The 27,420-nt window shown below is 52.4% G+C and overlaps 10 protein-coding genes across 10 annotated transcripts; 6 read left to right on the forward strand and 4 right to left on the reverse strand.

Annotated features, from left to right (window-relative positions):
- Window positions 1-367: 367 nt before the first annotated feature.
- NCU07919 (catechol O-methyltransferase) lies at window positions 368-1,619 on the reverse strand (the record flags this gene model as incomplete). Its single annotated transcript, XM_957342.3, has 2 exons — window positions 368-1,494; window positions 1,557-1,619. The coding sequence occupies 2 exons, from the start codon at window positions 1,617-1,619 to the stop codon at window positions 769-771; spliced, it is 789 nt and encodes a 262-aa protein (XP_962435.3). The 3' UTR covers window positions 368-768.
- A 1,752-nt stretch (window positions 1,620-3,371) lies between these two features.
- Window positions 3,372-5,581, forward strand: NCU07918 (hypothetical protein; the record flags this gene model as incomplete). Its single annotated transcript, XM_957341.2, has 2 exons — window positions 3,372-4,080; window positions 4,158-5,581. The coding sequence occupies 2 exons, from the start codon at window positions 3,372-3,374 to the stop codon at window positions 5,579-5,581; spliced, it is 2,133 nt and encodes a 710-aa protein (XP_962434.2).
- A 703-nt stretch (window positions 5,582-6,284) lies between these two features.
- On the reverse strand, window positions 6,285-8,096 carry NCU07917 (hypothetical protein; the record flags this gene model as incomplete). The annotated part of the gene is made up of 2 exons (XM_957340.2): window positions 6,425-8,096; window positions 6,285-6,358 (listed from the first exon to the last, which is right to left on the reverse strand). Exons 1-2 carry the CDS (start codon window positions 7,635-7,637, stop codon window positions 6,285-6,287), a joined length of 1,287 nt encoding a protein of 428 aa, XP_962433.1. The 5' UTR covers window positions 7,638-8,096.
- A 1,133-nt stretch (window positions 8,097-9,229) lies between these two features.
- Window positions 9,230-11,697, forward strand: NCU07916 (phenol 2-monooxygenase). Its single transcript, XM_957339.2, has 2 exons — window positions 9,230-10,121; window positions 10,179-11,697. Exons 1-2 carry the CDS (start codon window positions 9,939-9,941, stop codon window positions 11,520-11,522), a joined length of 1,527 nt encoding a protein of 508 aa, XP_962432.2. The 5' UTR covers window positions 9,230-9,938; the 3' UTR covers window positions 11,523-11,697.
- A 78-nt stretch (window positions 11,698-11,775) lies between these two features.
- On the forward strand, window positions 11,776-14,769 carry NCU07915 (integral membrane protein). Its single transcript, XM_957338.3, has 4 exons — window positions 11,776-12,765; window positions 13,111-13,201; window positions 13,320-13,876; window positions 13,940-14,769. Exons 1-4 carry the CDS (start codon window positions 12,697-12,699, stop codon window positions 14,060-14,062), a joined length of 840 nt encoding a protein of 279 aa, XP_962431.1. The 5' UTR covers window positions 11,776-12,696; the 3' UTR covers window positions 14,063-14,769.
- Window positions 14,770-15,260: 491 nt separating this feature from the next.
- pgk (phosphoglycerate kinase) lies at window positions 15,261-17,548 on the forward strand. Its single transcript, XM_957337.3, has 3 exons — window positions 15,261-15,611; window positions 15,717-16,137; window positions 16,200-17,548. Exons 1-3 carry the CDS (start codon window positions 15,546-15,548, stop codon window positions 16,967-16,969), a joined length of 1,257 nt encoding a protein of 418 aa, XP_962430.1. The 5' UTR covers window positions 15,261-15,545; the 3' UTR covers window positions 16,970-17,548.
- NCU07913 (hypothetical protein) lies at window positions 17,066-18,701 on the reverse strand. Its single transcript, XM_957336.3, has 3 exons — window positions 18,219-18,701; window positions 17,871-17,982; window positions 17,066-17,549 (listed from the first exon to the last, which is right to left on the reverse strand). The coding sequence occupies exons 1-3, from the start codon at window positions 18,340-18,342 to the stop codon at window positions 17,510-17,512; spliced, it is 276 nt and encodes a 91-aa protein (XP_962429.1). The 5' UTR covers window positions 18,343-18,701; the 3' UTR covers window positions 17,066-17,509.
- Window positions 18,702-19,799: 1,098 nt separating this feature from the next.
- On the forward strand, window positions 19,800-23,862 carry NCU07911 (mitochondrial outer membrane protein iml-2). The gene is made up of 2 exons (XM_957334.2): window positions 19,800-23,077; window positions 23,158-23,862. The coding sequence occupies exons 1-2, from the start codon at window positions 20,922-20,924 to the stop codon at window positions 23,435-23,437; spliced, it is 2,436 nt and encodes an 811-aa protein (XP_962427.1). The 5' UTR covers window positions 19,800-20,921; the 3' UTR covers window positions 23,438-23,862.
- Window positions 19,884-20,270, reverse strand: NCU07912 (hypothetical protein; the record flags this gene model as incomplete). Its single annotated transcript, XM_957335.3, has 2 exons — window positions 19,884-20,147; window positions 20,205-20,270. The coding sequence occupies 2 exons, from the start codon at window positions 20,268-20,270 to the stop codon at window positions 19,884-19,886; spliced, it is 330 nt and encodes a 109-aa protein (XP_962428.3).
- A 348-nt stretch (window positions 23,863-24,210) lies between the features above and the next one.
- NCU07910 (hypothetical protein) lies at window positions 24,211-26,202 on the forward strand. The gene has a single exon (XM_957333.2). It carries the CDS (start codon window positions 24,468-24,470, stop codon window positions 25,863-25,865), a length of 1,398 nt encoding a protein of 465 aa, XP_962426.1. The 5' UTR covers window positions 24,211-24,467; the 3' UTR covers window positions 25,866-26,202.
- Window positions 26,203-27,420: the final 1,218 nt, after the last annotated feature.

A 27,420-nucleotide genomic window follows, 5' to 3' on the forward strand; every position in this document is an offset into this window, starting at 1 on the left:
GGAAAAGGGGCATACGAAGCGAGCAATCATGTCCAAACTGAGGAACTCAACCTTGAAGCTTTTTATAAGCTTTCAACCTTTCGATTACCAATGTCTCATCCATACATAACATGGCGGTCTCGCCTGTGGGCTTGTAAAGCCTCAAACGTTAGCATGGCGCTTGTGGAGTATGAGGAGGCGGAAAGGACATAATGCGATCTGCGATATAAAGCAAAGTATGCTACTCGTTCAGCTTCCCCGCTGTATGTAGCTAACCGTCGGTGTGCCTCAGAAATAATGACCCAGCGTGGGGTGGTGTGAGTTTCACAGCTCTCATGGTAAGCCATGATCCTCGCGGTTTTCACCGTCAACCAATGAAGCATGAAAACAAAACGTAAGTTCTCGTATATTCCGTACTAACAATGAATTATCGTGTGTCTTGGAACCTTGTGCCAGAGTGTCTTGGGGCTCTAGCATGAGCTGACACAGTCATCAAGTCACTAAGAAAGCAGCCACAGCTCCATTGAGTGGTAGCCCGATGACGAAGCGGGCTGAACCACTTCATGCTGTCTGCGGTGTGATATTGATCCCATTGTAAACGAACCTCTAGGGGTTGTGGCTAGCTGGTGAGTCTCTCTCCCGCTTCACAATCTTCTGCAGTGTGATATCCCATTGTGGGTGAATCTGAGGGTTGTGGCTGGCTAGCAGGTCTCTCTCCTCCTTCACAGGTTGCAATAATCAGCTACAGAGTTTTCCGTTAACGTCAATTGCATGTGTAAGAAACTTGATTCAAGCTTCGATACCCACGCACTCAGTAATCTCCAGAGCATCCTCATGGCCACTCGGCTCCCAGCTCTTGATAGCTCTGCTCTTGTATTGCAGATTCGGACTTCCCTTTTCTTCGGCATTCTTGTCAAGCTCCTGCTTCTCGGCCACACTGGCTCTGACCCACTCAGCATATGGCGGGTTTCCCGGTAGAATCATGTTGTCAGCAACCAAGACGGTGCCTGGGCCAACAAGGCCGAGTCTCTCACATCGCTTGAGATCACTGGTATAGCTTGGCTTGTGATGGTCAAAGAAGGCCATGGAAAGCTGAGACTTGAGCACGCCTGAATCGTAGAGACGTTGGATGCCCTCGGCGCCGGTGCCGACAGTGATTCTGACGACATCCCTGAGGCCAGCCAAGTCGACAAGGCTTGCGGCAACAGCAGCAAAAAGGGGGCTTTTCTCGACACTATGGTATTGCTTTCCGCCAGCCTTTCGTAGTGCATCGCCAAACAAGATGGCGGAGTAGCCGACATAGCCACCCAGCTCGAGGATGGTGGCTGGTTTGCAATCGGCAATGAGTTTCGTGACCACAGCACCTTTTGCCTCGCCAATGTTGATCAAGCCGGTCACAGAGCGGGCAAAGTCGTCGATGGCCTCCAGAACCTTTTGTGGGCTCCCGCGCAGCTGGTCAATGTCCGGACGGCTGTAGACATACCCAAGTAGGGTAACTTCGCGGCCATCACTATGCTGTAATGCTCATGTTAGCAACTCGTCACGGTGAAGGAGTGATCAAAATCATGGCTACTGACAAACTTGCCATCCACCTCCCAGCTCTTGTAGATCTTTGAGCGATCGAGTTCTGAAGTCTCCATGATGAGGTGCGTAGACTTTTCCCTTCTTGTTCTGTGTAACCGTTAAGACTTTTGCTTTTGTTCCGTACTTGGTTAGGTGAAAGTGTCTTGACACTTGGATGGGGAGATGAAGCGGATTTGTAGAGATGTCAAAGTAGGACACCCTATAGTCCGAATAGGTGCATGACAGAGAGCGCGGACTTTTACCAATCTCGTCTCGCGACTTCTGCGGTACACTTGTACGTTCCTTGGAGCAGCACTGATGTGCTGTACGCAACACGGAGTCCTTCATGTGATAGTCAGCGCGGAGGAGTGCAGCCACATTCCTAAAGGAAGCAAACGACTGGGCGAAGTTACCATCTCGGTAGCTCTCCGTCCAGCCCCGGGATGCTTCCCCTGGATACGGAACAGGGCGGGCAGTGTCCCTTCTGAGCGTCTTGATGGCCATCTTCCCAAAGTTGAGCCCGAATGTGTGGCATCGAGATGCGGCCTTTCGCTGTCTTCCATAGTACGAGGGAAGATGTCAGATTCTCCATGTCTTTGGTTGTGACAGCTGTACATATTAGCACGCACTTGACAGGACAGCAGTGGTGACATGGCGGGAACGGACAGTCGATAATCGTCAATAAGGAAGTAGATGAAAGGCATCTGGCATGTTGAGTGGTCGAGAGGAGAAAGATGAAGCCAGAGAATGGACTTGGCGGTTGGAAGTGGAATTTGAGGCCGAGATAGGAAAGCGGGGACGAAATGGTACCTACTGTGGTAGGCAGGTACGTACCTACCATAGCTCCACTTCTTCGGTTTCGCCAAATCTCATTGGCCAATCTTTACTTACAGGCGGTGATCGCTGAAAATGGAAGCCAACAATTGCTTGGTCAACCAACGTCACCATTTTCCGCCTTCGATTCCCTTTTGGATGTGTTCAGCCCGAAACCCTTCTTCCGAGACTTGCTGCCCATAAACCATCCAGACTATTGGTATCATGCTACGGTACACAAGTGTCGGTCTTGGGCAATTCCAAGCCACAGTGGTGAAAACCCCCCCACGCCATTTGCTTCTGCTGAATGGATATTCCCAGTTTCGAAGGTTTGCTTCTTCAAGCTGTGTATTGGCCACCAAATTCGACCATACAAGTGTGAAGAGGGGGGGTTCAGACTGTGTACCTGAAGGGCCAAAGGCCGGGCACGGTGAGGACCGAGGAGTGGAGGTGCCGATGATGGCCCCCTTGCTTTCTTATGAAATTCTGACATCGATGGAAATCATTACCTCCTCCAACAACCGGTCCTGTCCAATGGCCTGTCAAGTCCAACACAGCCGGGTCTGTTCAGCTATGAGACGCTCTTCCCATCGTATTGGCTGGCAGGCTGGCTGGCAAAAAGGGTGGAAATAGCATTCGCAGTCACTTTCAGGAAACAAAGGCTGCCAAACAGAATAGGAGCGATGGAAAACATCGTTTTGTCAAAGCTGATAGTTGCTCGGTGGACAGGTGGGGAGAAAGCCTCCGCAGCCATTGTCTCTGCAAGAAATTAGGTATGGATGACGATCAGCTCTTCGATGAGCCGACCAGCACCGAAGAACTGGAGGGAGTGGCGGGAGATTACGAGCAAATGTCTCAGCCAGAAATTGGGAGACACAAGAGGACATGGAAACCCAGTATCCACGGGGTTAAAGCGTGTCAGACAAATGGGTAGGAAGAATAGAGAGATCTCAACCCCCGAGATTTAGAGTTCCGGACAGTCTGTCTATGGATGGGTTATAGCTCAAGCCAGCAAGATGAACGTATCTGACTTCGACGAACGGCGGCATGAAGCCGATGCGCTCGACGCGGTTGAGGCCATCGACGAGTACACCTCGCTCCTCCACCCTCCCCCATCACCACTACTGAGACCGGAATATTCCTCATCCACATCCTCCTCATCCTCCTCCTCACTATCGACCAGCACAGTAGAAGCCATCACGAGCATCGTCAAACCCTACAACTTTCCCCTCCGTCAAGATGAAGAAAGCCAGGCCACCATCCTCACCAGCGACGACTCCCTCTACCGTCGCGACCTGTCCCCATCTTCCGACGCAACACTTACCCATCCCGATGGAAACCACCATAACCACCATCCTCACCACCTCTCAGGCGGGCAATGGAGGAATAACCTGGTCCTCCTCCTGGCCGTCTTCCTCGTCAACTCTGACAGCGCCATCCTCCTGGCCATGTTCCGCCAGATCGCCAGCGATTTCGACAAGATGAGTTCAGCAAGCTGGATTATTTCCTCGTACGTCATCGGTGTCATTGTCACTCAGCCGCTGTTTGGAAAGTTGAGCGACATCTACGGGAGGAAGCCGATGCTTATCACCGCCTACGTGTTTTACATTCTCGGTGGTATTTTGGCCGGGGCTGGGTTTGCCTTCTGGGGTGTTTTGCTGGGGAGGGGATTGTGTGGTGTGGGCAATGCTGGGATTACGGTGTTGATTTCTACCTTGATTGTTGGTATGTTCACACTGACGGCCGTCACCGAACCTAGAAAGTTCGTAGAGGTAGTTACCTACCTAACTGACACCAAACAGACCTCGTCCCAATCCGCGAAGTCGCCGTCTGGCGCGGCTACGTCTACGCCATCAACCAAGTCGGCCGGGCCATCGGTCCCTCTCTAGGCGGGATCATCTCCGACACCTTCAACTGGCGCTGGTCTCTGCTCTGCCAAGTACCTCTCAACACTTTTGGCCTCGTCTTCATCTGGTGGACCATGTCCTTTCCCTCTCCCCCCTCCTCATCAACCTCAAGCGGCGTGAAATCGAAACTCCAAAGAATCGACTTCCCCGGCTCCCTCACCCTCGGCCTCTCCAACGTCTCCTTGCTCCTTCTCCTCGACCGGATCCAACATCTGCCTTCTCAAAAAGATGATGATCTTTCTCTACTCACCTTCCTCCAAGACCCATACACAGTAACCGCCCTTTTCCTCTGGCTCTTATCCCTCACCTCGTTTTTACTCGTCGAATCCCTTTACGCAAGGGAGCCCATCCTCCCTCTACGCCTCCTATTCCTCACCCGCAACGTCCTCTCTTCCTACGCCATCCAGTTCCTGCAAACAGTGGCGCAGATGGCGCTGTTCACTTCCGTACCACTGTATTTCCGGCTGGTAAACGGGGACTCGTCGATCAAAGTCTCAATGCGACTGCTGTTTATCACGGTCGGGACGGTGTTGGGTGGACTGGGCAGTGGGCTGGTGATCAAACGGACGGGGTTGTACAAGTGGGTGATTGTCGTGGCTGTGGTGCTGTCGGATTTGAGTTTTACTGCTATTTGGCTGAGGTGGAGAGGAGGTCAAGGGGAAGGGGGCACAACAACATCAACAACAACAAACTGGTGGGAAACGGGGTACGGGTTCCCGGTGGGTGTTGGGTTTGGGGTAAGCTTGTCGGCGGCGTTTATTGGGTTGACTGCTGCTTTGGAAAAAGGGGATAAGAAGAAGAAGAATAAGCCTGGTGAGGGGGGTGGGGGCAGTCAGGTCGCCGTGGCTACTTCGGGGTTTTATCTCAGTTTGAACTTGGGAAGTCTTTTTGGGGTGAGCGGAGCGAGCTTGATCATCAGTTCGGTAGTGGAAAAGACACTCAGAAAAGAGTTGGATGGGGTGCCTGACGGAAGGCACATCATCAAGGAGGTCATGTCGAATATGGACAAGATTGGAGAGTTGCCGGATTGGTTGAAGGAAGTGGTGAAAGGGGCATATGCGAGGAGCTTTGTGTATGTGTGGTTGTATGCGCTCGTGGCTGGGTGTTTGGCGCTCGGGGCTAGCTTCATCATGAAGGAGGGCCAGTTGAAGGATACCTCTAGTCCGCTGAGTGATCCGTCTTCTGTCAAAAAGAAGAGAGTCAGTCGTCCTAGAACGGGAAGACAGGAGGAGCGAGAGCAGAGGATTGGATACAACACCTTTGGAAGCGGTGAAAACAGGGGCACCGAGGAACAGTCACATTTCGTTCAATCGGGTTGAGGGCGTGTAGGCGAACGGATATTTATAATTGGGCTTGTACGATACGACGAAGGAAGGAAGACAAAGGTTGAACTTCTTCAAGATGTAATACGCGTATTAAATAGAAGAGTCCGGTAGAGAACAATACTTGCTAGACTATGTACAAATGAAGAACTTAGGCAAGCCTAGAGGTAGTTCTGATCTTCGAACACTAGCAAACATGAAGCGATGCGCAATCTGAAAAGAAGACTAAAACAGATACAAAGCTCAGCGGCCCAATAGCAGGGTCGAACCCGTTCACTCAAGCTACGGCCTACGAAAACTGCACACCGATACCATGCAACGAGCAATGTTTATCTGGCTCCGCCACATGCAGCTTGACCACGAGGGAACTTGGAGTTATTGATGGCTAGGGAAGCGGGACCTTATAAGGCCCTAGTGAAAGGAAGGCCCAAGGCCTGGTATGCGAGTAATTGCACAAGTTGCGTTCGTTTGGATGATATGTGTGGTTTCGCGTTTGAACAAAATGTCCAAAAATCAAAGATAGAAATTTAGACAACAACTCCATAGCTCCTGTGTATCATCAATGCCTTATCCTTGTAACCGGTAACCAGTTAGTAGTTCTACGCCTTCGTTTTTATGTGATGTATACATCTACCATCTTACCCAGCACTCGACCCAATCATGGAAAGCCGTGATGCCCGACGTCTAGACCTTGGTCTAGCTAACACTCTTCATCATTCTTCATGTCAATCCCACTGTCAAGTCTCTTCTTCCCCGGCTGTAGCCAGTAAATACCTGTTCACATAATTATTAGCCATCAACATCAGTCAACAAAGCATGAATTTCACAGTAGAAACTCACCATAATCATTCCCCTCAGAATGCCAACTCCTCCTCAACCCCAGCCCCGGCCCCTCACAAATTCCCTGCACATCCCTCGCCGTCCACTTCCCACTTCCCAACACAAACACCTTCTCCCCTTCCTCCAACACCACTTTCTTCTTCCCCTTCTTAACCACTGCCTCCATTCTTTTCAGGGGAACCAAATAATTCTCATACCGCTGCCTTCCCGCATTCCACCTGCCTTCAAACCTCCAGTTCTTTTCATCAAACATCTCCGACTCGCCAAGATGATGCAGCTGTAACTGCTCCTTAGCAGCCTCCAGCGCATGTACCACCCACCTCCTATTCTCTCCCCCAGGGGCATTATACGCCCTCTCCACTTTCTCTTCATCCAAACACCCATCCACCCCCAACAGGAACCCCGCCAAGTTTTGCATCATTCCATTGTTATTTTGGCTACTACTAGTGAACTTGGCCAACAGGTCCGAAGCTTCCTCCTTCTCGAGATTGGCAATGCTATTCCCCAACCAGACCATCGTCTTCCTGTACGGCGCCAGATCGGGCTGGCTCAGCCAACGGGCCCCATCCTCGTAGGTCCCCAAAAGCGAGCGGAGTTCGATGTGTTGCAGGTTTGCAGTACGTTTGCGGAGTTGTGCGAGGGAAGACTCGAGCAGGGAGCGGTCGACGTCGAGAGCGTAGTAGACCACTTTCCCATTTCCCGCTCTTGAATGTGAAGAAGAAGGAGAGTCCAGACACCTGTCCAGAGCTGTGAGCAGCAAAGCGGTCTTGGAGAGATTGCCCGCGCCCAACTCGACGAGGATGTCGGTGGTCGAAGAAGCGATGGTGGAAGCGATGTCGGAGATTTGTTCTTGTAGTAGAGTGTTCTCGACCCGGTAGGGATAGTAAGAAGGCGTGGCGAGGATGGAGTCGTAAAGGGATTGGCCCTTTTCGTCCCAGAGGAGGAGGGAGGGGAGGAATTTGCGGCCAGGGGGTTGCAGGAGGGATGAGAGGGTTTGGGTATCGAGGGTGTCAAGGAGGGAGGTGGAGGAGGAGCGGATGTCGATCATGTCGGGAGAGGGGGTGGAACGATGGTGGTGGTAGAGCATGGATGGGAAGGCTCCGGAAAGGGAGGGTGGTGTCCCTGGGCTGAAGGTGGTGACATCTCTGTCTTCGGTGTTGCGGTGATGAAAAGAGTGTGATTCAACACCGGGAGAAGGTAGGACTTGGGCCATGGTGGGTTGTACCCGGGTTGATGTGGTAAGACAACGGATGTCCAAGTGGCTATTTGAGTTATTGAACGTGATAAAGGTGTAACGAGTAGTGCTCAGGTTTGTCGTGTTGAAGTCGACTTGTCCTGAAAAATGGCGTTGATGTGTCTTTGTTGATGGAGGAGACGTGTGTTATAAACCACCTTCAACACGGAATATATTGTCGACCATGACAGCCTTTTGTTCAACGCCTTGGACTTGTGAGCTACCTGATGGCCATTTTGTCATTTTTGATGACTAGAAATTCCCGACTGCCTATCCGTTAATAGCAGAAAGCTATTGCATTGTCATGGACAGCACAAGGACTTATGCGAGTGAAAGGCGTCATAGAGATTGTACTTCCTAGGTACCGAAAACCACAAGGTCCGATCAGCATCAGCCCAGTTGTGCTCTCCTGTGGCCATACGTGGGAGTATTTTTTCCCCCAGTCGACTTCTCAAGTCCGTATGTACAGTAATACCTTCAGCCACTGCCCATGATGGCACATTAGTGGGAAGATTCGTGATGTGCTTGCTGCAAAGGCTTTTGACCAGAAAACAAAGAGCCCATCTCAAGAAGTGATGTAATCGATATTTTATGCCGATTGTTTGGTTCCCGGCCCAGGGGTGATGCAGACAGAGATCGCGTATGTGACGTTGACCCCCCATGCCTATGGTGTCCATGATGGAAGGCAGTTGGTCGGATACTCAGACTTTGGGTCTTGGTGATGGATGAGTAGGTACACAGTACACTGTACCGATGGGAGAAATAGGAGACATGTGGTGTGCAGAAGAAAGTTCCTGTGAGCGGGGGTTGATCAGTAGAGGTAGATAGTCTCTCGTAAACTGTTCTTTTCAGGCACATCCGGATTAGCAGATTTAACAGTCAATGAATCCGAGGCAGCAAATCGGAACCGGACATGTCCGTTCCGTATGCCGCCGCCCGGCGAGGAGGAGGGCGGTCTTCAGCTTGAAGAGTCAGCGCCATCACGATGTGAATTCTAGATCGAGGTAACAGATTGTTTGCTGCCTGTGCTGGTGAGTTCGTTGAAGAGGCGGGAGGCGAGGGAATGCAGTGAGATGAGACAAGATGATGGAGGTTGCTACCCATTTGGGAAAGCTGCCATGAAAGTTGCTGTGGACAGGGTCCTTCTGTGCAACTACAGAAATGAGGGGTTATCTGCACCTCAACTGTGTGGCTTGTTTGTCCTTTCTTGTACAACATTGGGCAGCTAACAGAAGCAGGTTAGTCCCGCCCATGTCCTGTAAACCCATGCGCCTCTCCCGTTACAGCATGAACATTCCACTCCAGTATCGGATTCTTTTGACTCTCCAGCACCGACGCAGTAAAGAAGAGTTTCCGATTGGAGTAGGGCAAAGGTACTTATCAAAGACACTCCCAAAAGATCGATGACGATGACGATCACCGGGGTCAAAACAGATATCTGGAACTTGGCTCAGAAACCAAGATATCCAGACGCGATGAACTGCACATGGCTGAGATGGATGCTTCCGCATTTTTCCTAACCGTATAGGGGTAAATAGATCTGGGAATATGATCCGTCTAGGCTTGTCCCAGCCAGCCATCAAGGTGCCAGCCGACTCGAAGCGGCTGACGGAGCCGGGATTGTACACCGCGTTTATGTCGTGGTCTCTGCAGATGCTCGGAGTAAACAAACGTGCTTGGGGCTGAAGAGCATGAGAGAAACTGCTCTACTTCACGATGTACTTTCACCAAGTATCGGCCGCTTATGAGTTGTACTCCTGAGACCCTCACACCATTCTGTTCCTTGCCTTAAACCACGAAAGGCTTTTTCGAGATGATGGAAATCAAAACAGTAGATATACTCATTATCGGTGCTGGACCAGCTGGTAAGCAAGTCCAAAGTTCAAGGAGGCCGGGACATAGGCTGACACTCTGCTCACAGGGCTGGCCTTAGCCAACTGGTTCCGAAATTCCAGCATCAATGTCCTGCTGATTGACAAGAAACCCGGGCCTACACGGCGAGGGAAAGCTGAAGGGTTGAAGTCAACGACAAACGAGATCTTTGACTCGTACGGTATCGGGCCTCAGATTGCAAAAGAATCATGGAGACTGGAAGAAATAGCCATCTGGGGCCAAAAGAAGGATGGCAAAAGCGGGATCGAAAGGGAGCAGCTGATACAGGATAAGGTGGAGGAGTTGGGCAAGGTGCGGGAGACCATGTTGCAGCAATGTGAGTACTGACTTTATGATTTTCCCACCACTTGCTGATTGTTGAGTCGTATAGCGAGAGTCGAATACCACATGCAGCAAAACCTGCTAGGCCACAGGAACATTACAATCCAGTATAATACTCAGCCTGTCGATGTCAATGTCGATGAGTCCTTGCTGCATGAGGATGAAGTTTATCCCGTGGAAGTGCTCTTGGTCAAGACCCAGGTACAGCCAGAAGCGTCCTTGGATATTCTCGAGAACTCAACACCATATGTGAGAACCCCAATGTTACCAGCACTGTCAGCTGGTAATGCTAACAGGCGTTAACAGACCGCAAATGGTGCTGCCAAAGAGGTGGAGGAACGAATCCGAACCAGATACATCGTAGGCTGTGACGGGGCTCACAGTTGGCTTCGAAAGCAACTTCAAGTCCAACTCGAAGGCGACCTGACAGACTCTGTTTTCGGCGTCGTCGACCTGATCCCCAAATCCAACTTCCCCGACCTTCGCCGTGTCTGCTACCTCCGCGCCTCCACGGGTACCATCCTCCTCGTCCCGCGAAGCAACAAGGAAGTCCGGCTGTACATCCCCGTCGAGAGCGGCAGTTCACTTTCAGACCCCAAAGACGTCACTTTCGACCGCATTATCGATGCCGCACGCAAGATCATATCCCCTTACACTCTGGAAGTCGGCTCAGTCTCGTGGTGGTCGGCCTACCGCGTTGGCCAGCGCGTCGGCAGTCATTTTTCAAGACACAATGAAAGAGCGTTCCTGGTAGGAGACGCGGTGCATACGCACTCGCCCAAGGCTGGACAGGGGATGAACACGAGTATCCAGGATGCGTATAATTTGGGGTGGAAGCTGAGGTTGGTTCTGCAGCCTCACCACAAACTCGCTTCGAACGCGTCGAGGAGGCTGTTAGCGACGTACGAATCCGAGCGCAGACCCGTAGCCCAAGACCTCATCTCCTTCGACAGAGGCTACCTCAAGCTCTTCGCTGCTCCCTCATCCCAATTCGACACCGAGTTCTTGCAGGCAATGAAATTCACCACCGGCCTGTCCATCCGCTACCCGCCCTCATGCGCGGTGCAGCTCCCAAATGGTGCGCAAACAGCTGAACAGCTGGGCCCAAGTCTTCTCAAAGCCGATCTAGTTCCCGGAAAGCGCTTGCCAGATTTTCAAGCGGTTTACCAAGCGGATGGGATCACGACTTGGATTCATAAGCGGCTACAGGCCACGGGTTGCTTTCGGGTGATTGTCTTTGCTGGAGACCTTGCTGCCCACCAACACTTGTCGACGAATGTGCAGAAGCTGGGAGAGTACCTCGCAGACCCAGATAATGGATTAGGACATTTGACATCAGGCGGAGAGGCGGCGCCATTGGAGGTGCTCATGGTGCATAGTGCTAATCGTGAAAAGGTTGAACTGCTCGACTTGCCAGAAGTCTTTAGACCTTGGAGCGATAGTGAAGGGTATGATTACTGGCGGGTGTTGGCGGACGCTGAGAGTGTGCATGAGGGACATGGGAGGGTGTATGAGCGGCTGGAGATTGATCCGGAGAAGGGAAGGATGGTGGTGGTGAGGCCGGATGGGTATATTGGTGCGGTGCTTGATGTTGATGACTTTGAAGGGGCTGGGAAGTATTTTCACGAGCTGGGGATGCTGTCAAAGTAATTAGAGACATGGCCGGTCTGTTGATGTTGGTGAGTGGTGTTGGTGATTGAAGGCGGACACAACCAAAGTCGAGTCGTTTGACCAGACAGTCAGTTGGAAGGTGTCTCCTGGAGACCGACGGGTTCAGGCGAGTAGGGTTAGGGTTGAAGCAGATGACCTGCCACAAGCACAGTCCACCGCCAAGGGAACCATCTGCTGCTGGTTGCGTGTTGGACCTGCCAAACGCGAGGAAGCATGTGCATTATGTGCCCTTCGAAGATGGCTGTGTAAGGAACTAAAATGCGATTGGAACTGAAACGTGCTTGAAGTAGCCGACTGAAGACGATGACAATGCGCGTCGCAAGCGAATATGAGAGATAAGGGGCAATTTTTAGTCTTGACACTGCCGCCCGCGGGCACATGAATGTCAGCAACGCGGCTGGTGAAGGACCGGGCAGTTTGAACACGAATAGAGTCAAGAGGCAAAAGTGTCAACTTCCATCCCGAATGCTCACTCTTTTCAATTCTGACCTTAACATCTTTCCCCAAACAAGATCAACCTGTTTCCACCGACTTGCGCGACACAACAATCGGCATCACGACACAACCAGCCTGCCTGTGGAATGCGCTTTGGGATCACCAGATTGAAAATAGATTGCCAAATTCAGTGGCTCGCGACCACCCCTCCCGTCTTCGTCATCGGGCTTCTCCTACTACCGTCCTACCTCTAGGCTTACACCACCGCAATAACCCCAGCGCCAACAGAATTGATTGGGTCGTCAACTGGGGACTGCGACGGGACTGCGACGGGGCCGGGTCCGCTTTATTGTCCGCTAGCTGCTTATCGCTGGGCGCTACGTTAACGATAAGAAGCCAGTGGCGACGTCATCGACCCTCTCTTTCCATTTCGCATCGATCATCAGTTCTTGGTTTCCAGTCCAACGAAACAGAAGACGGAACCACACGGCAACACGGGTTGTTCGTTGTGTTGTTGGTCCAGGCTTGTTGTCGTACTCGCACTATTTGACAGGAACCCGTGTCATTGCGGAAACCTTGATTCAGATCCTTTCTCTACTCGGACCCTGAACCTGTCACTCATCTCCGCTGTCATCCTTTCCTGCTGCCACCTAGTGCGCGCCTACTCTGCCGACGCCTCTTGACTACACTAATACCTCCCGTCTCCTTGATCGTCATCATGTCCTGGGACCTCACCCGCCGTCGATGGATGCGACGGTTGAACAGCAAATATATCTTTGACCGCATTGTAGGTGATGCTTTCTGTTCTGGCTTCGTCCGATCTCTTCCTCTTCCTTTTTTTCCCCTTCAACAAAAGCCAAGTTCTGGAAGATTCGCATGCCCACACCTCTCTCAACCGACACAACGCCGAACATCGAGATTCCACCTCGACTTTCAACACTTGGCAAAAAAAAAAATATCCACACAGCCACATACCTTCGAGCAGCAGTTGATCTGATCTTTTCTATTTCGTTTCTGCCGTATTGCTGGTCGTTCTGTTTCGCGTACACAGAACCACTCAACTTATCTTCAAAACGACTCAAGTACAACGGCCGAGTGCTGACTGAACAATGACCTGAATTGCCTGCTCTAGCCCTTATTGCATGCCATCGTCTTCATAATCGAAATGACCATCATCGCCCGGCTCACGAGCCGGTTCAACCAGTTCTACAATGAACGACCTGGTGCGTTTTCCAAGTCCCATTCTCCTAACGCGGCGGTTCGAGTCGCGGCCTTGTTTTCACACGTCACGCACGCTTTCGTTGCCCTGCGCAACCATGGCTAACAAAAGTGCCATGGCAGTGCTCACGATGATGGTGACCAATGCGGTCCTGGCTGGAGTCGCCGACACGGTAGCCCAGTCCATCACGGCGGTCCGGCAACGTGCCGTCCGCAAGTACCCACCCGGCCGAGGCCCGAACGCGCGCGACGACTTTGTTGCCTACGAGATTCACGAGCTCGACCGGAAGAACCCCCTCAACGAACAAGAGCTGATCCCCGAGTCGCGGGACCTGCCGCCCCCGTTCGACTTTGAGCGGCTGACCCGCTTCATGGCCTTCGGCTTCTGCATGGCGCCCTTGCAGTTCAAGTGGTTCGGCTTTCTCGAGCGATGCTTCCCCATCACCAAGAAGAACGCCTACCAGTCGGCTTTGAAGAGAGTGGCTTTCGACCAGCTCATCTTTGCGCCCTTTGGTCTGGCCTGCTTCTTCACGGCCATGACGCTGGCCGAGGGCGGTGGAAAGAGAGGCGTGTATGAGAAGATGAGGGATCTGTATGTGCCGACGCTCAAGGCCAACTACGTTCTTTGGCCAGCGGTCCAGGTTATCAACTTTCGGTTGATGCCCGTGTCGCTCCAGCTGGTGAGTTGCTTTGTTCTGATGGTACGGAAAGAAGATGTCGCTAACAAAGTCATGATCACATAGCCGTTCGTTTCCACTGTTGGTATCGCTTGGACAGCCTACCTTTCACTCACCAATGCCGCTGAGGATGTGCAGCACACCACCCCTCATCGGGCACCTGGCTCTCCCGACATTCGTCTATCCTAAATGGTTGCGACGTTAACCATCAAGGTTCTTTCTCCTCATGCATTCGATGATCACAAGGTGCCAACTGGGGCAATACCTACCTAAAGAATATCCGCGCAACGACCTAAACAGTACTGTACACCTGCCGGGTTGCCTTTGTCCCTGCGTATTCTCGCGGAGAGGGGAATTGTAAAAAAAGTTCAAGGAAGGGGTTCGGAGGCTACTATACCACGGCACTTCTTTCATACAGCTGATCGACCTCAAGGCGTCTTGGAGTTTTGACCGAGGGTAGCATTGCCCTTTTCCTTCTTTCCGTTCGTTGTATCTAGCTAGACCCAGTCTCAATTGAAACATAGAACCATCTGGCGTTACTCCTCACAGCTGGTGATGTCCCTTGCGCGATACTCAACGGCGTAACGTGTGAGACGGTAAGAAGCGGTCGGGAGATCTACATAAAAGTCTTCCGAACATGAGAGATCGTATGAAATGGTTAGATTATATAGCACGCCCAGAAAGATGATCACGTTGTCCCTTCATTCCTCCCCGGTAAGCCGAAATCCGGATTAATGGAAAGGGTGGTACGACTCCTACAAGGGTTGAACTGGTCGAAGGAAGCCGACATATTCTCGACTTGTCCGGTTCCGAGGTTATGTTGCCAACCATGTTCCCCAATGGGTAAAAGTCGTGTGGAAATGGAAGCGAATGCGTGACCGTCATGTGCAGGCGGCAGCGTGAGGCATGTTGGTTCGTGGTGCCTGCCTTGTCAAAGTTATCAATGTCGCGATGGGAGTCTCTGCAGTTCTTTGCTTGCTATTGTCAGAAGACATATCGTTGTCTACGAAATTCTGAATAATCGAATTTTTCACCCGTATAAGTGATAACAGTTTAATATCGTGTAATAGTCCCCGTCTAGACTTTGCCTCTAGGCATATCGGACCGATTTAACAACATGTTCAATAGCGACAATCGGAGCCCTTTGGCACTAATTTTGCATATTCTGCCCGCCGGGATGCTATTGCCGTTGTTGTAGAATGATCCACGAGGCCCAGAGGGTCTTCAGTGAAAGGATCACCCCATCTGCAACAGCAGACCCCCAGCGCCTCGACGTCACTGGCCCCCTCTTTGCGAATTGGCTCCACAGGAGCTCGGTGTTACCCCTCCATAATCGATTCGCTTACCCCCTTCTGCCCCTCCATCATAGCCACTCTCTCTCCTGCCCCCGGGCCATTGCGACCGCTTCGGGGGAAGCGCCCGGCGTTGACAGAGAATTTGCGTCTTGTTGAGCTTTGCAAAAGGATTGGCAAAGCAACGGGATTGACACAAGAATAGAAGCTGACCTATCATCATCGCGTGTTGTCGCATATCCACCTGATTCTCACCCTTCGCCTTCATTCTGTTGATAAGACATCCTCTCGTAGTCTTGTGTTTGTTCCTTTCTCTCTCTTGATCTTCCTTCCCATCGTCTCTCCAATTCGTAATACCTAGTCACATACAAACCGCCATCATGTCTCTCTCCAACAAGCTCTCCATCGAGGACGTCGACCTCAAGGGCAAGCGCGTCCTCATCCGTGTAAGTTTCTTCTAGCGCTAGCTAGCTCCTGATGTCGCTGTGTGATTCATATAGGTGGATGGGTGGGTGACCAGACAAAAGTTCTAACATGCCACCCTTCTCTAGGTCGACTTCAACGTCCCCCTTGACGCCGAGAAGAAGGTCACCAACCCCCAGCGCATCGCCGGTGCCATTCCCACCATCAAGTATGCGCTCGACCATGGCGCCAAGGCCGTTGTCCTCATGTCTCACCTTGGCCGTCCCGACGGCAAGCCCAACCCCAAGTACTCCCTGAAGCCCGTTGTTCCTGAGCTCGAGAAGCTCCTCGGCAAGAAGGTCACCTTCGCCCCCGACTGCGTTGGTCCCGAGGTTGAGGAGATCGTCAACAAGGCCGACAACGGTGAAGTTATTCTCCTTGAGAACCTCCGCTTCCACATTGAGGAGGAGGGCAAGGGCACCGATGCCGAGGGCAACAAGGTCAAGGCCGACAAGGCCAAGGTTGAGGAGTTCCGCAAGAACCTCACCAAGCTCGGTGATGTGTACATCAGTGAGTTTTCCAGTCCCCTCGGCTTCAAGATTGGGCACAGTAGCTAACACCATATTCCACAGACGATGCTTTCGGCACTGCCCACCGCGCCCACTCCTCCATGGTCGGCATTGACCTCCCCGTCAAGGCCGCCGGTTTCCTCATGAAGAAGGAGCTCCAGTACTTTGCCAAGGTTCTCGAGTCGCCCCAGCGCCCCTTCCTCTCCATCCTCGGCGGTGCCAAGGTTTCCGACAAGATCCAGCTGATCGACAACCTGCTCGACAAGGTCAACACCCTCATCGTCTGCGGTGGTATGGCCTTCACCTTCAAGAAGACCCTCCAGAACATGCCCATCGGCAACTCGCTCTTCGATGAGGCCGGCGCCAAGATTGTCCCTGACCTTGTCAAGAAGGCCGAGAAGAACAACGTCAAGCTCGTGCTCCCCGTCGACTTCACCATTGCCGACAAGTTCGACAAGGACGCCAACACTGGCTACGCCACAGACAAGGACGGCATTCCCGACGGCTGGATGGGTCTCGACTGCGGCGAGGAGTCGGTCAAGCTCTTCACCCAGGCCATCAACGAGTCCCAGACCATCCTCTGGAACGGCCCCGCCGGTGTCTTCGAGTTCGACAAGTTCGCCAAGGGCACCAAGGCCACCCTCGACGCTTGCGTCAAGGCTGCCGAGGAAGGCCGCACCGTCATCATTGGCGGTGGTGACACCGCTACCGTCGCTGCCAAGTACGGCGTTGAGGACAAGCTCAGCCACGTCTCCACTGGCGGTGGTGCTTCTCTTGAGCTCCTTGAGGGCAAGGCTCTCCCTGGTGTTGTTGCTCTTAGCGAGCGTCAGTAAGTTTGTCCTTGGCTTTCAAAGGAGTTGGGAAGGAGATATAATGATGTTATGAAACCTCTCGGATATTGAATGAGAGATCATGACTGATGGATCAAAAAAACATATGATGATAAAGGGTCCTTGGAAGGATTAGCAGGGCCAGTCTATGATAGGCACTCAGTCCAAAGTCGATAAATAGAACAAAACAGTTAAAGTCCAGTTTTTATGATTCGAAGTGTGATGTGCGGATAAGCTTGACGAATCTGGTTCATCCCAAGATATTATTCGAGTTTATGCACCAAGTTCGAGACGAAGTCTATGCAGATCATCTCAATCCCGTGTTGATACCCAATGACTTGTGTCAATGACTACACAAGTCGGTACGTCTCCGGATATTGTCTCTTTATAGTCGGAGGGTCTCCTTCACCTTTCACTCGCATATCGAAGCCTCGCACAGCAATGTCACCGCAAGATCCCGGACTGAAACTTTGGTCAACATTGTATTGATGCGCCTGTCCTCCCCTCATATCATACTTTGTACAAGCTTCGAAAGTCCTCCGATTACCGCTTCTTGGCAGCCTCAACCTTCTTGAGCTCCTCCCTAATGGTTTGAAAAAGACAAGTCAGCAACTGTCGCTTTATACGGCTTTGCTTTTTGTTTCCTCCATAAAGTTCCAAAATGGTGTGATTCATTTTAACGCCTGACTGACTGGCCCAGCGCAATACGCGCCAACCCGGGTCTAGGATTTTCAATCCCAACTCCTAGCGCAAAGCTAGCTAATTACGTGAAGTGGAAGTTCATAGTAAAGGAGTAGGAGGAGGAGGGAGAGGGAAAGGGAGGGAGGGACGCAGGTAAAAAGGGAAGGAAGAAGGAAGGAAGGAGTACGAAAAGAAAAGGAAAAAAAAAACAAAAAAAACGTACTTTAGCTGGGCGGAAAAGTCGTCGCTCGTGTCGTCGTCGTCCCAGGACTCCTCCCATAGGTGCTTGGCCTCGTTGTTGCCCTTGGCGGCTTCTGTGTCTTCGGCTTCCCAGTCTATTTTGGTTATTTTGTTAGTTACATGTGCGGTACAACAGCTGGGGGAGCTAGCCTCCGCAGTTGCGCAAGTTGAAGGAAGTTTGGTATGTAGTGTCCGTGCCAATGATGAAGGGTATAGGCAGAGAGGTTGTTGAATGATATGATATATGGAAGCAGGTCGTGATGCGGTGGTGTTTGAAATGCGATGCGGCGTCCAGCAAAAGGTGCTTCTTAGCCATGGCGGGCAGACTAACCATCGACGGGGAAGTCCTCAAACTCGTCGTCCTCCTCCAACACGGCCGTCTTCTTCTCGGTAACGGGCTGCTCGGGCTTGGGCTCGGTCGACTTGGCGTCGTTCTTGGGTTGTGTTGAGGCCATTGTGAATGTTGTGATTTGTGTGTGTAGGTATAGAGGGATGGGACCAGCTGGACTGAAGCTGATGACGCTAGACGGATGGATTGTATCGACGAATTGTTCGAAAGGCGGGCAAACTCGTCGGGCGTACTTTTAATCACGTCGTGGTGATGATGATTGCGCTTGGTTTTGTTGTTTGGTATTATGCGCACGGAGGAGAATCGAAATCGTCGGTTTGGCGGCGGCAAGATGTTGGGCGCTGCGGTGGTTGATAGCTCTAGGTAGTAGCTTTTGGTCCGTCAGTCGTGACAGCTCGTGATCTTGTCGTTTGTTCCGTCAACTGCAGCTGCCGAGTGACGGGCCCCCAACCCAAGGCGGCAGCGAGACGACGTGCCAATTCGGCTTCCTCCGCCCACTGCACTTGGCCTGGCCGAGCCAGGGGCGGCAAGAAAGAGCACGGGCCATGTCGCAGATCTTGGCAAAAAGCTCTGGGACCCACTTTGGTATGTCCCCCGCCGCTGAGCTGTGATTGTGCTCTTGGTGTGTCTTTCTGTTTGGCATCGTCATTGATGTCTGGTCTGTACATATTGGAAGATCAACGCTGCACTGTTCAGGCATTGCAGTTCGTCCGAACCATCACTGACAGTTGCAGATGGCTTCCCATTTCTTGCATACTACAGTATACTGCCTGCAGTTAAGATTTCTAGTTCAACACGTAGAGCGCGAATCAGCCCACCAGGAAATCTTGGGTATAGAGGCAAACAACTAACAAGAAGAACTTCCTGCTGGTTCAGTTGCAAACACTTTGTCCCGGTAGCTCTATGGTGCGGCATCAAACCAATCTTCCGAGACCTTTGTTCTTTTCTCTTTTCCCCTCTTGTTGCAAACTGAACCTCATACATATCTGCTCAACTGAGCCATTGCGGTGAACCAGTTCGGGACTCCAATGTCACCTCTAGCAAGTGGTTACACGACATGGGATGCCGATATCTGCAGTGCTTATATCGAATCTGACCTAGAAGTCCCATTGAGACTCGATTGGCCTTTGCCCTGGCCATTCGCGAGTTGAGAGAAATGGATGATAGGTACCCCGGAGACTATATGGAGATCTGGGGGGAATCGGCCATTCCGTCATGGCTGGAACCCGGCTTTAGAACCCAGACCATATTCTTGGATGATGCAAGACCCAGAGGGCTACGATTGAGATGTAGATTGTACCGTACGGTGTGCAGAAGAGCGCGGCTTAGACGTGCCGGCTGCATTGGATATTATCTCCAGTATACCTTGGGATGGATACTGACACAACACAGTATCAAATGAAGGACTTATGACAGTTTATGCCACAGTTTGCCCAAGTTCCAGGGCAGCAACCTTGGAATGGAACAAGGTGTGAAAACCGCGGACGGCATCGGGGACCCTTTTTCGATTGTCTCTCTTGGAAAAGGCACTGTCTCTTGGACGCCTCGTCGCCTCTTTCCCCTCGTTCCTTTTTTTCCTTTTCCTCTTTTTTCTTTTCTCTGGGGCAATGCTACTACACTAGTTCCTTCACGTACTTGGGCGAATACTTAAAAGACCAGCCCCGCTGCTGACCACGAAGCCCTTTCAGAAACAAGCCGCAGCTCAGCCCAAGAACGAAAACCTGACAACAAACCTACGGTACATACGAACCTAATCCGATCATACTCGCATTTCTCCTTCTCATTGAAAAAGCTCCACCCGTTCGTCGAGTCAAGAGAATCAATGATCGGGACTTGCTTGATATCGGCAGGCATACCGTACCTCGAGACATCGACGACCTCCCTCCATTGGAGTCCTTCCCCGATGATCAACTAGATAAAACCCCACTTTCCGATCTGGTTCCCTCACGTCCAGGTCTGCACGCTCACGGTACGCCCGCTTGCGCTGAACGAACAAATCGCACACGGGCACCATACCTCGCTGGGGCAGAACATTGCCGGAAACCTCGATTCCAGTCCCGGCCGGCGCTGAATGCCTGGACAAGCTGGATTGCGCTGAACAGGATCTCCACCACGAACCGACCGGGCACTCAGTCCGCCCACTCGGCTTGGGCCGCAGCGCCGCTCCTAGTCAGCGCCCCCGTCAGTGCCAGTCCCAAACAAGCGTTACGCCCCGAACCCCAGGTTTCCTTGTTGGTATTTTCGCCAGGTCTGCAGTGCCGTCTTAGATCCGGTTTCACCGGCCTTGCCGCTCGGCATCCCTGTATATATACAGATCTTGCCTCTGGTTTCTTTTTTCTTAAATTTCTCCAATATTTTTCTTTTTTTGCTCTTTTGATCCTGGCAGAGCGGGGTCTGGATTTCGCTGTCTTACTTTTTTTTTTATACCTCAGCCCGTGAAAAGGCAGGTCCCGGCCTCTTGTCGCTATTTTTCACACCAAAAAGTCGTGACGCCGGTGGCACCATATAAGTGATCCCGGACCTCGGATCTTTGCTTGGCGACTCGGGCATCCGGCGCCCATCCCCCCCCGCGCCAACCCGCTTTCCGTCCTCGGCGGCGTGCAACACCACTTCAAACGGCTACCGTTACAGTACACGACCCGGCCGCAAAACGCAGGGTCACACAACCACCTGGAACTTGCCAAAATGTCTGCTGCATTGCGCTTTTGGTTGCGCGGACAGTCCGCCGCCTCGAACCAGTCGTCCAAAGCGCCGAGTGCTGCGCCGAGCCCGGCCGCCAGTTCTACTTCTTTGCGCGACCAGTTCAACAAACATGGACGTTCCAGTACCGGCTCAGTTAGCGCTGCCCAGCAGGAGGCGAGCAACATTGAAGATGCCATGGCGGCAGTAGCATTGATCATGAACGACGACATCGACGGAGCCGAAGCAATGCTGCGTGCGCGCGAAGATGCCTCGACATTCCACCAGCTTGGTGTGGGTGTCTCGACATTTTTGAGGAGTATCTTGGGTTTCGAAAAGGACATCATGAACGAGGCGACAACCCGGTTGGGGGAGACGGAAACACGGGCATGGAATGATATGAAGAAGGCCCAGAAAGAGGCGGAAAAGCATGGGGTGTACGGTGGTTCGGTATACCCCCAGGGGCATCCGTCAGGAGGAAGCCACATCTACCCTCCGGGTTCTGAGTTTGCGCTCGTGAACGCAGAGGCGCAACTCATGGGCGCCGTGGTGGCTGTGATGCACGAAAGTCTGACGGAAGGAATCAAGGGATTTTACAAGCTGAGAAAGGCGTACGCGACCTTGGACGGTATCATGGCCTCTGAGTTGCTGTATCTGCAGACACTGGAAAAGAAGGGTATCATCACGAACGCAAGCTCCACCAAGACGAGTCTCGACAAAATGCCTGGTGCATTCAGCGACTCGGAATTTGCTACCCTCGAAAACACCAAAGGCGCAAACACTCCTTCGCAAAACGGCGCCGCCGCAGACTCTGCCAGTGTCGCCAAGGACCCCTCTGGCCCTCAGACACCAGCGTCCGCATCGGCTTCCAACGAAGCGAAGACGGCCGCAGATGTAGATATACTCGACGAGAAGTTAGGCCATCTCCAACTTGACGCCGATGCGGCGAGCGAGCAGAATGTGCTCCCAGATGCGTCCCTAGAAGATACGACACCATCGACACCCCAGTTCTCCCACCTCGACCAGCTGAACAAGTTCGGCGCCGATAGGTCACTTTTCAAGTCACCAGTTGACATCTTCGTCCACAGCGGCGCCAGCATGTGCTTTGGTATTCTCCTGCTCATCATCTCCATGGTTCCCCCAGCATTCTCCCGTCTTCTCTCCGTCATCGGTTTCAAGGGCGATCGCGACAGGGGAGTCCAGATGCTCTGGCAGTCAACCAAGTACGACAACGTCAACGGCGCCATGGCCGGCCTCGTCCTCCTCCAGTACTATAACCTCTTCTTCGGAATTGCCGACATCCTCCCCAGCGAGCTCGACATCCAGCAACTCTCCAAGCCTTCCACCGGGGGCGCCAAGTTCGAAGCCGTCGGCTACCCCCACAACGAGTGCACCGCTCTGCTTGCCCAGATGCGCCATCGGTATCCGGACTCGCGCCTCTGGAGGCTCGAAGAAGCTCGCGTCTTGGCCAACGCTCGCCGCATCGAGGAGGCCCTGGCCATGCTGGCTGACAATAACGACAGCAAGATGCGCCAGATTGCAGCGCTCAACAGTTTCGAGCTGAGCATGAACTCCATTTATGCCCTTGACTTTAAGGCCGCGCCCGTCCACTTTTTGCGCTGCGTCGAGCTGAACAGCTGGAGCCACGCGCTATACTACTACCTTGCCGCCTGTGCCGAGCTGGAGCTGTACCGCGATCTGTTCCACAGCGGCGAAGCTACCAGCCCTGCGGCGCTCAAACACAAGAAGCTTGCAGAGGAGTACTTCCGCAAGGCCCCCACCGTGGCCGGCAAGAAACGCTTCATGGCCAAGGCGATGCCCTTTGAGGTGTTTGTGCTGCGCAAGCTGCAGAAGTGGGAGGAGCGCGTCAAGGCGTACGGGTTAGATCTTGCCGATGTGATCTGCGTCAGTCCCGCCATGGAGATGATTTACTTGTGGAACGGCAGCAAGCGTATGCCGCCTCACTTGCTGGAGAAGGCGCGGACGTACCTACCTTGGGAGCGGTGCACGGCGCCGGCGGACAAGGATGTTGTCGCGAAGATCAAGAAGCTGGAGCAGGATGAGGTGGCTATTGGATTGTTGGCCGAGTCGTCGTTTTTGAGACAGCTGGGTAAGAGCGTGGAAGCGAGGAAGCTGGTGGAGCCTCTTTTGGGTGTTGATAAGTATGTTGTTGTCTCTTTTTTCCCTTCCACCTGACATGATACCGAACTTTTTTGCTAACCTATCAACTTTTTTTTTTCAGATCCGTCTTCAAGGGCCCTACCAGAGACGACTACTGTGGCGCCGCAGCCCATTACGAAGTCGCGGCCGTTGCCTGGATGGAGGCCTGCAGCCCCGAGGCCTGGCCATCAGCCCCCGAAGAGGTCGAATCCTTCCGCAAGCAAAAGACAGACGAGTGCCAGCTGCATCTGGACAAGGTGTCCAAATGGGATGGGTTCGTTTTGGATGCTCGGTTCGGCATGAGAGTCCAGGCTGGTATCGACAGCGTGAAGTGGCTGAAGAGCAAGAAGGGCTGGATGTGATTCAGTACCTAAGGTGCCTACCTTCCTTGATCTCAGAGGATGTGTGAACAGATGTTACAAGCCAGGTTATGACACTAGGTGTTTACTACGGGTTGGCCTAGACAGGGGCGGCGTGTAAAGGGTTCAAGCAGGCTGGGCGGTTATTGTGTTTTTCTTCAGTTTTCATCAGTTATACAGGGGACTTGGTTCCGTGGATGCTAGACCGCGATGTGCATTGCACAGCGAGTTTTGGTGTTTTGTTTGTGTGCACGTAATTCCGTTGGTTCATGTTTTCTGTTTCCGGTCCGGATGGTTTGGGTACGGTATCAGGGTTTATAAATAGAGGTATTTCATATGATTATACGGAAGCGATATATGGATCAAAAGACCAAAAGAGGTTTACGATCTACTCAACGGCGTTGAGGAGACTGACCTTGAAGCGTTCGGAATTTAGGCTACAAGACACTTCGCACCAGGCGAAAATGGCATCACCGGCCGGCAAGTGGTCCTGCCAGTAATGACCGCTATCCTGGCCCTATAGTGTATACCTTAGTGAACACGACATAGTTGCCGGCGGCAGCAGGACGGGCGGCTAGGACGGCAACAACCCCGGCCCGACGTCATCGGGTACGATCATTCAGCGATGGAATGAGAGTTGTCAGAGTTTGTTCACTAGGTCGTGTAGCACGGGCAACCAACGTCGTATACACAAATCTCAGTGTTTGAAAAGGTCCCCAAGCTGGGAGCGCGAATCCTTTCATATTTTCAGCTAACAAAGATTCTCATAAGAATCAGCTTCAATCTGACTTGTAACATGGGCGGCTCCAGTCTCCACGCGACACGTTGAATGGTCAGGCCAGTTACAGCGCATACTCGTATTTTGACCCAAAAGGTCAACAGCCCCTCTTCTCAGCCCACACAATTGAACGGCCTGTTGGAATTTGAAAAGTTGAAGCTCCTCTGGGATTTAAACCCAAAACATCACCGAATGTAAACAAGCCTCATCTGGTATCACACTACCTACCTCCAGGCCCTGGAGACCAATGTCAATATGGCCTCCCTTTTAAACCTCCCCTTCGTCTCCTACTTCCTCCCCTCGTCGATGACAGCCTGGTCCACCTCGCTCAACCTTTTGTTTTTCTACATGACCTGGACAACCTTGGTCCTCAGCCAGTCGCCCTTCAAGCTCGAGATCCTCGGAACTTTGGGCATCCGCCTCGTCTTCTGGCTGCTGCCTTCTCTGGTCTTTCTCCTCTTCGACACGCTCTGCCCGGGCATTTCGGTCTCGCTCAAGTACAAGGGCGCCGTCGATTTGCAAGATCGCAATGTCCGCACGCACGCCCGCCTTCTGGGTCTAGGGTTCCTCAACCTCTTGACCTCGACCGCCGTTCAGGCTCTTATTTCCTTGGGCGTCAGCACCCTTTTTGGAGTGCCGGTTTTTCGGACAACGACTACCCTGCCGTTGCCATGGCAGATGGCCAAGCATATCGCCATCTTGTACTTGGGAAGGGAACTCTTAACCTACTACATCCACCGCTTCGTCCTACACGCTCACCATGATAACTCGAAGCGCGGTTCCGGCTCCGGCTTATCCAGCTTAGCCAACCGACTCACAAACTTGCACATCCGCTACGCCCACGCCGGCAACAACAACCCCCCTTCTTCGTCTATGACCACCTCCTGGCGCAGCAAACCTTCTACTTCCCTCCAACCAACCCAACCAACCTCCCTCACCCTCTTCACCGACCACCCCATCCCCTCCCTCCTCCACCGTTTCCTCCCTCTCTACCTGCCTCCCCTCATGTTATCCCTCTCCTTCCACATCTCCCCCTTACTCGTGCCCTACCTCCCCATTTCGGTAATCCCCAGCTCCACGCACCACCTACATCTCTTGACGATGCACTTGTTTACGGTGCTGGTGACGCTGGAAGAAACCTTGTCGCTGGCGGGGTACACGACGCTGTTGACGCTGGTGCCGATTCCGGGGGTGTTGGTGGGGGGGATCGCGAAGAGGCAGGGTCGGCATTTTGGGACGGTTGAAGGGATGGGTGTGCTAGGAGGGATTAAGCAAGGAAGGAAAAGCGGGAATTTTGGGGCTTGGGGGTTGGTGGATTGGGTGTTGGGCACGAGGTTGTTGAGGGATGAGAGTAGCGAGGATGGGGCGGTTGTTGTTGAGGGGGCTGAGAATCGCAGTGGTGGTGGTGTTAGGAAGGGTAAAAGTAAGGCTGGTGAAGGGGGAAGTGGGAGGCAAACGAGAATGAGTGCGAGGAGACAGAGAGAGGATTTGAGCAAGTCGATGGAGGAGGAGATTAAGCAGGTGGCTGAGGGATTGAGGGAGGTTGGTGAGGGGTTTGTGGATGGGATCAAGGAGTTTGGGGAGGGGATGGGGGTGAGGAGGAGTGGGAGGATTAGGGAGAGGAGTAGTAGGGCGGGGTCGGTGATGAGGTGAACCGAGGGATTTGGGATGTGGGGATGAATACGCGGATGGATGAAGCTATGAATTGTATGATAGTGGATGATGGATGATGTTCACGACTGGGAGGTGTTGTTTTCTTCAAAAACTTAACATTTCGTTTCCTGTTTGGATATCCGAGGACTGTCATAAATTTTCTTCGGCTTTCGTTCCTTTTCCTCACGCCACTTATTCCCAAAAGTCTTGACGAAATAAATGGCTTCTTACGTAGATATCGCGATGATATCAGCGATATTCAAAAACCTCGCAGACGCTGAACTTCATAGCCCGCTCTCTCTTGCCAAAGGGGTCAATCAAGGAATCCAAAAAGCACATCACAATAGGCTTCCCGTGGCCCATGCGTGCACACGCTCTCGTCCTCAAACCCGAGAACCCCCCCCCCCCCCCTTCCCCCCCACCAACCGAAACGATGACAAGAAATCAATCTCGGGTAGCCTTCCCGACTCATTAGTCGTCTCGTCTTGTCTCGGTCCTAGTTCCCGGTCCCGCGGCCGTTGGAGCACAGGCCGGTGATAATGGACGGAAGCGGGAATGATCTGGGTTGATCTACTATGCAGTATGGGGGTGGTCAGCAAGGGGTTTCCTGGTTGGGCGCATTGTCGTGTCGTTCCGTTCCGTTTTTTTTCTTATTGCTTTTTTTTTTTGAATAATGTTGTTTTCTTTTTACCGTCCGAGGTACGTAAGCGGGAAATAAATAATGAGGCTTTGAATGGTAGCTTAGTAGCGCGTCTAACGATTATCTCGCCTGGTTTTCAACGGGCGACACTAAGCTTCCCATCTACTACTACTGTATATTCTTTATGGGATACAGAAAAAGATCATTCTCTGCCCAGGCCTCATTGACAACGAATTGTTTCCTCGGTTAGTCGGGATGCAACATCAAGGAACGAACGGTACGATTTATGTACGAGGTACAGGTACAGTAAGTATGTAAGGCAAATAAAATGAGGTGCAACCTCTTTTCTTACTCCTCTCGGTAGCTAGGTAGTGACCAGGACCCCTGGCAAAAATGTGGCTTGAGCTTTTTGCAACGTACCGTACCGGACCGGACCCGAACCCGTTCATCCCTAAAGAAACGAAACGAGCGAAGAGAAAAGCTTCTAGAAGGGCGGGTGGAACAAATTCCCCGCTTGTTTTCTCTTCCTTTCATATTCCAATATGCCGGATGATGGCCATCTTACGAGGAGAAGGTAGGCTGACGTTTAAGAGGGCGAGCGGCGCATCGTACTCGCTAAGAGGTAGTTAGTTGTCGTGATGATGCCATTGACAGTGGTTGAAAGCCCTTCCTTTTATCACTTTGATGCAAATCACTCTGGAATTGGAAGTGCTACAGCCCGGTCACAGTTCCTCCCAAGCAAGGCATGGTCTCGGAACACTTTGACGCAATTGGTAGTAGCTCCATGATCGCGCGGGGAAAACCAGACCGTCGTCAGCCCGACGCATCTCAAAGCCCAGGTATGTAAAGTCTACGTCTAGGATCCAAAGGGTTGGGAAAGTGGATTGAGCCATAAAAGGGACGGATACAGTTCAA

Source organism: Neurospora crassa, linkage group IV (assembly GCF_000182925.2).
Source record: "Neurospora crassa OR74A linkage group IV, whole genome shotgun sequence".
Lineage (NCBI taxonomy): Eukaryota > Fungi > Ascomycota > Sordariomycetes > Sordariales > Sordariaceae > Neurospora > Neurospora crassa.